This window comes from Cyprinus carpio, chromosome B15, assembly GCF_018340385.1.
Source record: "Cyprinus carpio isolate SPL01 chromosome B15, ASM1834038v1, whole genome shotgun sequence".
Classification (NCBI taxonomy): Eukaryota; Metazoa; Chordata; class Actinopteri; order Cypriniformes; family Cyprinidae; genus Cyprinus; species Cyprinus carpio.
This window is the reverse complement of record NC_056611.1, coordinates 18091885-18105506: the sequence shown is the minus strand read 5'-3', so window position 1 is coordinate 18105506 and position 13622 is coordinate 18091885. Positions and strand designations below refer to the sequence as shown.

The 13622-nt window shown below is 36.4% G+C and overlaps 1 protein-coding gene across 2 annotated transcripts in view; it reads left to right on the top strand.

Moving 5' to 3' along the window:
* Positions 1–13622, top strand: part of dph1 (diphthamide biosynthesis 1) — an 89426-nt gene that overhangs the window by 56034 nt on the left and 19770 nt on the right. For both annotated transcript variants that reach the window (XM_042739596.1, XM_042739597.1), the window contains 3 exons: positions 1392–1460; positions 2256–2412; positions 9824–9924. In XM_042739596.1, coding sequence (XP_042595530.1) covers positions 1392–1460; positions 2256–2412; positions 9824–9924 — 327 coding nt within the window. The remainder of the gene's footprint in view (positions 1–1391; positions 1461–2255; positions 2413–9823; positions 9925–13622) is intronic.

Genomic DNA, 13622 nt, shown 5'->3' with positions numbered 1-13622 from the left:
GAATGAATTAATCAAAAGTGTAGGTCATTTACACTTAAATCAAATCATGATATGGACTAGTATCTGTAAATATAAAAAAAGTGGATTTAAATATGAAGCCTGCATGTTCTCTGTTAATGAATGGTGCAGACGCGTGGTTTCATTTACTACACACCCACTGAAGCGTGCGTGATGCTCGATGCTCCCTAAATCACAAAAAAAAAAAAAAAAAAAAGCAATTTCAACAATTTCTATTTAACCTAGTTAACCTATTTTACATTATACAGTATATAAGGGAATTTTAAAAGTGTGTTTTCCGGGTCTAAAAAAAAAAAAGAAAAGAAGGAAATTTATATAATGATTATGGTTTTTCCAATTATATCAAACTCTAAAACATTTATTGGGGAGAAATTTCTATTTGTTAAAAAAAGGTCAATAAGACAATGTTTAGTTATATTTTAACGCTGATCAATAAAAGACATTAAAATTCTGTTCTGTTGAAAATAAAATAAAGCAAAAATTTTATTAATCATTTTAAATACTTCAGGCAAATTAAGGCATTTTTAAAATATAAACAATAAAAAAAATCTTCATCATGAGATTTGCGAAAGATTACATTTAACAGTGTCATTAAGTTTTTAGTGTTTTTGAAGATTAACTTGCAACTAACAGCAAAGATTAGCTAGAAGTAAAAACTGAAAATTTTTACTGAAACTTGTTAACATCAGCACCCCTATATTGTGCACCCCTATGTTTTTTTCCCTTAGCAGGTACAAGGCAGCAAAAGTTTTTCTTTTTCTAACGCAGCTGGTATGTTTGAGGGACAAGGAAAATGAACGATAAAGAGTGTTTTTCTGTCACTGTGTGTGCGCGAGAGTGAAAGGTGGCTGGTTTAGCCTTTGCTCCGGTGGGCCCAGGGGGATCCCACCCACAGTATGTTCCGTGTGTTTCATAAACATGTCTTAATTAGCCTTTCTAATTGTGGCTGTGTTCCCCAGGGCATCAGCCAGGTTTGCCAGGTTAATCTATACTCCCATTAACTATGGCAGGTCTTCTCCTCCCGGCATGGCAGAGGATAATCAGCATGTTGAGTTCTGCTTGTGTGCTGTCCTCGTCATGTCCTAATCATATCACGCAGGTTTATTTGTGGAGAAGCTGGACTGTAGCCCATCAGCCTCCGTGTCTATGACTCGCTTTCCGTCTGGCTAATGTTGCCGTGACTTTGGAGTGAATAGGTCTCGCCCTGATTGCTTGCTGAATGTTAGGATGGTTCCGATATGGTTTATGAGTCCTCTAGGCCGAGACCCATTGGCCTTTATATTTTCTTATGCAAATCCCAGAGTTAGCAGAGTTTTATTCCTTCTGCCCTCTCAGACTGTCTTTCTCTCTGATAAAGTTGATTCTGTCTTTAGTTATCTTGGAGACGGAAGATTTCATTTGGAATCCATCATGATTGCCAACCCAGAAATACCGGCCTACAGGTAAACCAATGTGCAATTGTACACTTTTTTTCCTAAATCGAGCATCTTTATTGCTATAGCTCATAGTCTTCAACCATTTTTTATTTGGTCTGCAAATCCAGCAATATCCTCCAGGGCTGTAGAGGACAGCTTTTTCCTCTTTGGCCTTTTTTGTAAATTTAAACCCATTAAATAACGTATAATAATATATCTAACACCTGCCACCGTGAATGATTAAATTATGGGCTGGGAATAATGAGTGCAAGCTTTGTATGACAGTTTGTCCAAGATGCCCATAATTCTGCATGTTTCATTGCGTTATCACAATTGAAACAATTAAAACGTGTTTTACACTTATTTTTAGAACAGAAATCCTTTTGGCTGCTATTGTAATATAATTAAATAAATAATACTTATTGTTTTAATTTGAAAGAGACTATTATATTATATGCATTACTGATGTTGAATCAAATCCTTGTTACATCTTAATTTGATTTTAATAATGTGGAGGGATAGTGAAACATTTAGTTGAATTTACTCTCTTTACATTTCGCTTTGGTTACAATTAACTTAATGTTTTTGTTCACTTCATACTTTCATTTTAAACAAAAATGAATTATCTAGTGGACCAAAAATTGGAAGTAAGTACCACAGAAAGAGGGATCCAAGCTATGAATAGGGACCAAAATATCAGGCAACATCCTACTATCATATTTTCTTCTTCTTCAAAAAAAAAAAAACTAGTTTATGAATGTTCTTCTTTCTGCTTTCTTAGTATCTTATTGTTTGTAAATGTGTTGTTCTCCATATTTGTAGGTATGACCCATACAGTAAAGTGTTTTCTCGAGAGTATTATGACCATGAGGCAATGCGGGCCACCAGACTGCAGGCCATAGAGAGCGCCCGCTCAGCCCAGAGATGGGGCCTCATCTTAGGCACCCTTGGCCGTCAGGGCAACCCCAAAATCTTGGAGGTAAGACCTTCTGCTACCTTTTATCATACAGTATTTTTTTTTTGTTTTTGTTAGTGGAAAGATGTCTGTCTTCCTTGCTCATTTCTGTATTGCACCTGAGCTGAAAGACACACACACCCTGCTTCATTTGGCCGGGAGGAGAGCTCATCAGGGGCGTTAATCGATTGTTTTGAGAGGGGCGGATCATCTCCCTTCTTCTTCTACTTCTTCTCATTCAAATCCTTCTCTCTTTGTTCTCTGCCTCTTTTCATCTGTTCATTTGTATGTATTTGGATTGGGCTTTGTTTTGGCAGATTTTACCCCTTTTCTAGTTTCATGCTTTTTTAATTGGTATGCATAGAGAAGACGAGTGCGATAAATTCAGCACCTAGACAAACAGACAGTGGATGGTGATTCTGGGCGAGATCTCTGTAGTTCTTGTCAAATGCTTTTTCCATCCCTGAAGCTTTTTTTTTTTTTTCTTGGTAGTAGTAATAATATTAATTAATAAAAAAAATTCTTATGATTATTTTTATGAATATAAAATTAAAATAATAAAACAAAAATATAATAAAACACACACGCTCACACACGCACACACACACGCATACATACATACATACATACATACATACATACATACATACATACATACATATATATATATATATATATATATATATATATATATATATATATATATATATATATATATATATATATATATATATATATATATATATTAACCATAAAAATCAATGTTATAAATATTTATTGTTTATGTGTGTGTGTGTGTATATGTGTATACAGTATTGTTCAAAATAATAGCAGTACAATGTGACTAACCAGAATAATCAAGGTTTTTCGTATATTTTTTTATTGCTACGTGGCAAACAAGTTACCAGTAGGTTCAGTAGATTCTCAGAAAACAAATGAGACCCAGCATTCATGATATGCACGCTCTTAAGGCTGTGCAATTGGGCAATTAGTTGAATTAGTTGAAAGGGGTGTGTTCAAAAAAATAGCAGTGTGGCATTCAATCACTGAGGTCATCAATTTTGTGAAGAAACAGGTGTGAATCAGGTGGCCTCATTTAAGGATGAAGCCAACACTTGTTGAACATGCATTTGAAAGCTGAGGAAAATGGGTCGTTCAAGACATTGTTCAGAAGAACAGCGTACTTTGATTAAAAAGTTGATTAGAGAGGGGAAAACCTATAAAGAGGTGCAAAAAATGATAGGCTGTTCAGCTAAAATGATCTCCAATGCCTTAAAATGGAGAGCAAAACCAGAGAGACGTGGAAGAAAACGGAAGACAACCATCAAAATGGATAGAAGAATAACCAGAATGGCAAAGGCTCAGCCAATGATCACCTCCAGGATGATCAAAGACAGTCTGGAGTTACCTGTATGTACTGTGACAGTTAGAAGACGTCTGTGTGAAGCTAATCTATTTTCAAGAATCCCCCGCAAAGTCCCTCTGTTAAAAAAAAAGGCATGTGCAGAAGAGGTTACAATTTGCCAAAGAACACATCAACTGGCCTAAAGAGAAATGGAGGAACAATTTGTGGACTGATGAGAGTAAAATTGTTCTTTTTGTGGGTCCAAGGGCCACAGGCAGTTTGTGAGACGACCCCCAAAACTCTGAATTCAAGCCACAGTACACAGTGAAGACAGTGAAGCATGGAGGTGCAAGCATCATGATATGGGCATGTTTCTCCTACTATGGTGTTGGGCCTATTTATCGCATACCAGGGATCATGGATCAGTTTGCATATGTTAAAATACTTGAAGAGGTCATGTTGCCCTATGCTGAAGAGGACATGCCCTTGAAATGGTTGTTTCAACAAGACAATGACCCAAAACACACTAGTAAACGGGCAAAGTCTTGGTTCCAAACCAACAAAATTAATGTTATGGAGTGGCCAGCCCAATCTCCAGACCTTAATCCAATTGAGAACTTGTGGGGTGATATCAAAAATGCTGTTTCTGAAGCAAAACCAAGAAATGTGAATGAATTGTGGAATGTTGTTAAAGAATCATGGAGTGGAATAACAGCTAAGAGGTGCCACAAGTTGGTTTGACTCCATGCCACACAGATGTCAAGCAGTTTTAAAAAACTGTGGTCATACAACTAAATTTTAGTTTAGTGATTCACAGTATTGCTAAATCCCAGAAAAAAAAAATGTTTGTACAAAATAGTTTTGAGTTTGTACAGTCAATGGCATACACTGCTATTTTTTTGAACACACCCCTTTCAACTAATTGCCCAATTGCACAGCCTTAAGAGCGTGCATATCATGAATGCTGGGTCTTGTTTGTTTTCTGACAATCTACTGAACCTACTGGTAACTTGTTTGCCACGTAGCAATAAAAAAATATACTAAAAACCTTGATTATTCTGGTTAGTCACATTGTACTGCTATTATTTTGAACAATACTGTATATATATATATATATATATATATATATATATATATATATATATATATATATATATATCTTTTTCTTTTTTTATGGAACAGGTGCTATGTTCATTCATCTGATTATGCAAAATCATGGTCATTTGCAAAACCATTTAAGAACCACTGTTTTAAAATATAAAACAGAAAAGCACATTAAACTTGGGGGGGGGGGGGGGGGGGTGGAAAAGAGTATTTAATCAAGTGCATTTATTCAAGAAATCTCTCTGGGTCTATGAAACGCATTACTGCATGTTCTGTATTTGTCATATAAAACATGCTGGCTTAACAGTGAAGAGCAATTGTAACCTTTTTCAAGGCTAACTAAGCCAGCTTATTTAATACACTTCGGTTGGAGAAGAAGAGTAGATTCTGCTTTCTCCACCATCCCCCATTTCTTTTTCTTTTTTTTTTCAATGGTTGTGCTTTGAAGCCGCCCATTCACCTGAACACCTCCTCACTGATGTCTGGAGGTTTTTGCTGGTAATATTTGTGGTCCACTGGGTTTCACACTTCAAAGTGTGTGGGGAGAATCTGGTAATGCATTACTTTATCCTGAAGTGAGCAAAAATTGTGTTATTATTCACTTTCCTCCTGCCTATCACTAGGGAATGAATAATTAACATTGATGGTTAATAAACAAATAAAAGGCGCATTAGAATGTGTTTATTTAAACACACTCGCACTTGTTTCATGATGTAGTAGGGACCTCCTATGACTTCTGTTGTTATTAAATGAATGTTGAAGTGTGTCATTTCTGTACCGCTAGCATCACTGGTAGTGGGGTATGTTTTAACAACAGAACTCTTTGTAATTGACAGTAATTTTCCCAATTTAGCAGTAAGTTGTAGAATTCCTATGAAGGTAAAATAATACGAGAGGTCTGTGAAAGTGTGAATTATTACCAGAAAATTATGTGATAGCTATTCCTCAGACTTCCTTTTTTCACGCTTACACTTGACACTTTTTTTTCTCTTAAATATGGCCAAAAATATTGCAAACTTGCAAAGAAAGGGTGTGCAAGAACTTACAGGTGCATCTCAATAAATTAGAATGTTGTGGAAAAGTTCATTTATTTTAGTAATTCAACTCAAATTGTGAAACTCGCGTATTAAATAAATTCAATGCACACAGACTGAAGTAGTTCAAGTCTTTGGTTTTTTTTTTATTGTGATGATTTTGGCTCACATTTAACAAAAACCCACCAATTCACTATTTCAACAAATTAGAATATGGTGACATGCCTATCAGCTAATCAACTCAAAACACCTGCAAAGGTTTCCTGAGCCTTCAGAATGGTCTCTCAGTTTGGTTCACTAGACTACACAATCATGGGGAAGACTGCTGATCTGACAGTTGTCCAGAAGACAATCATTAACACCCTTCACAAGGAGGGTAATCCACAAACATTCATTGCCAAAGAAGCTGCCCGTTCACAGAGTGCTTTATCCAAACATGTTAACAGAAAGTTGAGTGGAAGGAAAAAGTGTGGAAGAAAAAGATGCGCAACCAACCGAGAGAACCGCAGCCTTATGAGGATTGTCAAGCAAAATCGATTCAAGAATTTGAGTGAACTTCACAAGGATTGGACTGATGCTGGAGGCAAGGCATAAAGAGCCACCACACAAAAGTTGGTTAAATGACCATGGTGGTGGTGTGCTTGACTGGCCAGCAAACTCACCAGACCTGAACCCCATAGAGAATCTATAAGGTATTGTCAAGAGGAAAATGAAAAACAAGAGACCAAAAAATGCAGATGAGCTGAAGGCCACTGTCAAAGAAACCTGGGCTTCCATACCACCTCAGCAGTGACACAAACTGATATCCTCCATGCCACGCCGAATTGAGGCAGTAATTAAAGCAAAAGGAGTCCTTACCAAGTATTGAGTACATGTACAGTAAATGACCATAGTCTCCAGAAGGCCAACAATTCACTATTTTTTTTATTTTTTTTTATTGGTCTTATGAAGTATTCTAATTTGAGATAGTGAATTTGTGGGTTTTAGTTAAATGTGAGACAAAATCATCACAATTAAAAGAACCAAAGACTTAAACTACTTCAGTCTGTGTGCACTGAATTTATTTAATACACAAGTTTCACAATTTGAGTTGAATTGCTGAAATAAATGAACTTTTCCACATGATTCTAATTTATTGAGATGCACCTGTATATGACTAAATACTAAAATACTTCCTCTTTTTCTTTCTTATGCATGCAGCTTAATTGAACTTTTACAAAACGTTCTCTGTGCATGCTGGTCTTTTTACGATTATTGTACCTTATAAATTTTAAATGTATTTTTTTTTTAATCTGTTGCTATTGTGTGTGTGAGTGTGTGTGTGTGTGTGTGTGTGTGTGTGTATATATATATATATATATATATATATATATATATATATATATATATATATATATATATATATATATATATATATATATATATATATATATATATATATATATACACACAAATTTCTTATTCATAGTTACAAATTTAGTTTTCCATTCAGTGGTTCATCTTGTCCTCATCTCTATAGTTCAGCTGTGACATTATCATAGTGACACCAAAGTAGGAATTGAACTGACATTAGAAATGTCTTTGTGTGACAAACTGCAAGACAAGTGAATCATCTCAATATCATTTTTAGTAGATCGTCAGATAAGACAGATCTTCTAAACAGGACATGTGCTTTACAGGCTTGGGCTAAAATGGAGCTGGATCAAGATCAGATGATATGGGCTTTGGGGAATGTTGGGAAGTGTCCTGTTGTACATGATTTATCAAAAACATCTATTCTGTATTGACTAGGAAGCCATTTTCATTAAGAGTCAGAAAATTCTCACAATACACTAGCTATGTTTCCATCCACAGTTGTATATTAAACTTATGCGCAAAATTGGAATATTGCATAACACATTTGCGAATAAAGCACCCATCTAATGGGCTACTGAAGAGAATAAAATGGTCACTTCTTGATTAACTTGTGCTAAATATCGTTAAGAAAAATTTAATTTGTTGCAGTATAGGATAAGGCCAGTTAACGCATTAACACAAAAACAATAAAACAAATAACTTAATCAATTAACTACAAAAAAAAATCAAAACAACTCAATACACAATAAACTACAAGAAACTATCTGAGTCACTTTTTCAAAAAAGTTACGCCAGTTACTTTGTTTTCCCATTTATTGACTGACAAGTCTCCTGTCCCCATATTGGGAGAAATCAGAAGTACAGAAGTGTTGAGTGTTCATCAAAATGAATTAAAACAGTGAAATGCAAACTCAGAATATGACCCGAACCTGCAATAATTAACTGTTAAATAACACACATGTATCTAATCCCATTTTATTAACTAATGCCTTTGCTGCTAACTTTGATGATCCAGTTCAACCATACTAATAAGCAAAAATGACTTTATATAACCTTATAATTGTGTTCTACTCTACAGATGTAAATTTACTTATCCTTCAGCCTGAGGTTTATTCATTACCCTTTTTGGTGTGAAATGGCTTTTACGTTTGCTATAAATAGAACTTCTTGTATTAAAAACAAACAAGCCCTGCTTATATTTAAAAAGTAACATAAAAGTAACGCAACGCATTACTTTCCATTAAAAATAAGTAACTAAGTAACGTAATTAGTTACTTTTTTAGATATTGTAATGCATTACTTTATAAACTAACTTTCCCCAACACTGGATAAGGCACTGTATATAATATTCTTTGTATACAATAAATTACGAGTTTGAGAGCGCACATACGAAACGCGGTCGTTATCTTATTTTCGGAGCCTGCTGTTTAGGAACACCATTCTGGGAGTTAATTATAATGAAGCACTTTGGCAAGACTTTGCTCAAGCATTTTAGAATGACAAACTAATTAGCATTTCAGATGCTGTGAAATGAGATTGGTCTTTTGGTTGGTCCAGTTTTATGCTGTCCCATCGCAAAGTCACGTCATTTTTTAATGCGCATTAAGGAATTTATTTGGTAAGTGTTTCCATCGTAGTTTATGCACATGTTTTCTTAACGGATAAGGAATTTATCCTTCTCAGTTAAGCGCATATGTTTTTTATGAGCATTTTTAGAATTTATGCACATCTTTGCGTTTCCATCCAGCGCTTTTTTAGTTTTTTGTGATATCCCAAAATGCGCATAAAAATAGGTGGATGGAAACATAGCTACTGTTTCAATTTGGGATGCATCAATATTAGAATTTTGGCCAATACTAATAAGCCAATTATTTTTTGTTACGGGTGATAACCAGTTAATGGCTGATAAAATTCAGTACTGTTTTGATTAAATAAATTACAAAAATTTTTCACTTTATGTGAGCGTTAAATGATGGCAAAAATAATCTAAATGTATACATAGAGGAAATGAGCATGAGCGATAATATACATTCCAATGTTATGTGATACAGATAAATTAAAAAGATACTAATAAATATTGTGCATACCTAGTCCTGATTCATCTCAGATGTGTTCAGTGGGGTTCAGGTCTTTGTGCAGACCAGTTAAGTTCCTCCACATCAGACACAGTAGATTGTTTCTTTGGGGAAACTAATAAATCAAGGCAACAACAAAGCCCAATGTCATTAATGCAAAAAAAAAATTGAGCTAAACTGGCCATTTATGTTAGAATCACAGAGCTGATGGTGGTTACTAAAGCTTTGAAGAACATAAAGGGTTTACACAAGCTGTTTACACGCGTTCAGCATCAGCGTTCCTGTGAAGATTTCTCATTAGGCGATAGGAAGCGGTTTTCTTGTTCTTCAGTAAATTTGGAAAATTCTTGGTTGTAATGATTTTCTGTTCTCTTTCCTCCTACACTGTCAAGTCTGTTTGATGTGGGCTGTGCTTGGTGACCTTGAGCCTTGTGCATGAAATTTAGTTGTTTTTATGTAAATAAGTGTAACAATCAGTATTCAACTCCTCTCTTTTTTTTTCCCTCTCTCTCTTTCTTTAGCACTTAGAGTCTCGATTGGAGTCTTCAGGCCGTTCATTCACACGTGTGCTCCTGTCTGAGATCTTCCCCGGCAAGCTGGAGCTCCTGGCAGACGTGGACGCGTGAGTCTTCCCTCCATCTACATGCACAGTCACGCTCTCCATTTCACACAATTAAACATCAACTCCTGCGCATTATATGAAGACGCTCCTCCATAAGGTGCACATTAATCGGTGTCTCAGCACACCCTGAGGACAAGGCAAGGATCGACAGAAATATCACTGGCGGTGGCAAATATGTCAGATGGGGTCACAGGTTTTGTTAGTGAGCAGCTCCTCTGTGGTATGTGTCTTATTGCTGTGGTGGGCTTTGAGATTATAGAAGTTTACTGGAACAATGGAATTTTCTATGGGCTTTTTGTTTCAGTGTATGTTAGTAATTGTTGTTTCACAGGCCATTGTGATTGAGGTTTCCCCTGGTCATAGAAAACCTACAAACATCAGGGAATTTTAAAATGGTCTCGAGGCTTGGAAAAGTAATGGAAATAATAAAAATTGTATTTTAAATTAATATATTTTTATATTTATATTAATTGTCAGTTTATTATATAAAATAAATATATTGTGTAACACAAAAGAAGATATTCTGAAAAAATTCTGTTCAAAAATGTTTTTGTTCATAATAAGTCAATTATTATTTATAAAACTTAAATTGTATACAAAATAATATATATATACACACACACACACACACACACACACACACACACACACACACACACACACACACACACACACACACACACACACACACACACACTCACACACACACAATGGTCTGAAAAAGTGTTAGCCCCTTCCTGATTTCTTATTTTCTTTGCATGTTTGTCACACTTTAATGTTTCAGATCATCAAAAAAGTTTAAATATTAGTCAAAGATAACACAAGTAAACACAGCATGCAGTTTTTCAATTAAGGTTTTTTTTATTATTAAGGAAAAACAAAATCCAAAACTACATGGCCCTGTGTGAAGAAGTGTTTGCCCCCCTGTTAAAACTGGTTTATCACACCTGAGTTCAGTTTCTCTAGCCACACCCAGGCCTGACAAAAAACACACAAATTCGCAATCAAGAAATTTCTTACAAAGTGAAGTTGACCAAAAGATCCTAAAAAGCTAGACATCATGCCGAGATCCAAAGAAATTCAGAAACAAATGAGAAAGAAAGTAATTGAGGTCTATCAGTCTGGAAAAGGTTATAAAGCCATTTCTAAAGCTTCGGGACTCCGGCGAACCACAGTGAGAGCCATTATTCACAAATGCCATAGTGGAGAACCTTCCCAGGAGTGGCCGGCCGACCAAAATTACCCCAAGAGCACAGCGACCACTCATCCAAGAGGTCACAAAAGACCCCACAACAACATCCAAAGAACTGCAGGCCTCACTTGCCTCAGTTAAGGTCAGTGTTCATGACTCCACCTTAAGAAAGAGACTGGGAAATGGTCTGCATGGCGAGTTCCAAGACAAAAAAAGCTGCTGAGCAAAAAGAACATAAAGCCTCATCTCTGTTTTGCCAGAAAACATCTTGATGATCCCCAAGACTTTTGGGAAAATACTCTGTGGACTGATAAGACAACAGTTGAACTTTTTGGAAGGCGTGTGTCCCATTACGTCTGGCGTAAAAAGTAACACTGCATTTCAGAGAAAGAACATCATACCAACAGTAAAATATGGTGGTGGTAGTGTGATGGTCTGGGGCTGTTTTGCTGCTTCAGGACCTGGAAGACTTGCTGTGATAAATGGAACCATGAATTCTGCTGTTTACCAAAAAATCCTGAAGGAGAATGTCCGGCCATCTGTTCGTGACCTCAAGCTGAAGCAAACTTGGGTTCTGCAGCAGGACAATGATCCAAAACACACCAGCAAGTCCACCTCTGAATGGTTTTGAAGAAAAAACAAAATGAAGACTTTGGAGTGGCCTAGTCAAAGTCCTGACATGAATCCTATTGAGATGCTGTGGCATGACCTTAAAAAGGCGGTTCATGCTCGAAAACCCTCCAATGTGGCTGAATTACAACAATTCTGCATAGATGAGTGGACCAAAATTCCTCCACAGTGCTGTAACAGACTCATTGCAAGTTATCGCAAACGCTTGTTTGCAGTTGTTGCTGCTAAGGGTGGCCCCAACCAGTTATTAGGTTTAGGGGGCAAACACTTTTTCACACAGGGCCATGTAGTTTTGGATTTAGTTTTCCCTTAAAAATAAAAACCTTCATTTAAAAACTGCATGTTGTGTTCACTTGTGATCACGTGTTATCTTTTACTAATATTTAAATATGTTTGATGATCTGAAACGAAGTGTGACAAACATGCAAAAAAATAAGAAATCAGGAAGGGGGCCAACAATTTTTCACACCACTGTGTGTGTGTGTGTGTGTGTGTGTGTGTGTGTGTGTGTGTATATATATATATATATAAATATATATATATATATGGGATAATGTACATCCAGCTGATTGTTCTGGCAGAATAAACCCCGACAGGGTGATCAGGACCCCGACATGAAGCGGAGGGGTCTTGTATTAGCCTGAAAAGTTTCAAATTAAAACAAAACTCACAAGCAAGTGGCAAATTCAAACTAAACGGACATTTAAGGGAAACGGTACAGTCAAATCACGTATTACACAACATTTCACCACGAAATAATTAAGGCAATAAAAGAATTAAGACGAAAATGTTTTAAAACCTTACCAGTTTGTTAGTTCTCTTAAAATCCATTACAGCGTACAAAACAATCGTAGCAAAATGGCAGCAGCTGCGTCTGTATGAAACGAGAGCAAGTCCGCGATACCAGGATGACATAATTAAACAATTATACACCATTTTGAACTGAGTTTTAATATTTTATAAGCTAAACAAACGCAAAGCTTCCACCAAGAAAAAAATAGTTCGAGCCTGTGTTATTAGCTTTTACAGGTTGTTATTGAGGGATAACATACCTCGGAATGTCGCGACTGACCAATCAGAATCGAGTATTCCAAAGAGCCGTGTAATATATATATATATATGTGTGTGTGTGTGTGTGTGTGTGTGTGTGTGTGTGTGTGTGTGTGTGTGTATATATATATATATATATAAAGGAGCTGGAAAATAGTAGGCTTGACACTATAAAGAATAAAGACTCCATAAATGTTTCCAAAACTGAATTTTTTGTTTTGTTTAGTTTTGCTTTGCTTTGCTTTGTTTTGGTTACTTTACTGACGCTGAATAGGCTGGTAAAATCAGTTTTTACAATTGCTAGGAATCAGACCACTGATATGACATTTTTCTTTTTCTAAGTGTTGCGAACTTTTAACTGTCAAGTTTTGTATTTGAGCTATATTTAACAGGGGACATGCCTGTACTGACTCCTATTTTGTGGGAGCCCTGTATTGTACACACTCCCCCACTGCCTGCCCTCTGCATCTGGGGATGGGAGACAGACACAACGGCCCCCTAGAATGAATGAGTGAGTGAATGAGGGACAGAAAGGTCTGAGAGAAAATGAGGAGGAGGTGGAGGAAGGCGTGGAGGCTGTTAAAAAAGGGAACGAGAATGAAACAACTCAAAGAGAGCACGAGAGAGAAGTTCAACCGCCCCCATCAGTCGTGCCGCTCTCCTGCCACGTGAATGACACCGCATATGTAATCGAACCATAACCATGACCAGAGGAAAGTTACACCTCTATCTCTCCTCCTCTCATTTCCTCCATTAATGTCAGTCGCTTGTGCTGTGACTCCTGCGGATTGGTGTCATCTTGGCAGAAACATGAGGATCCGAGCAG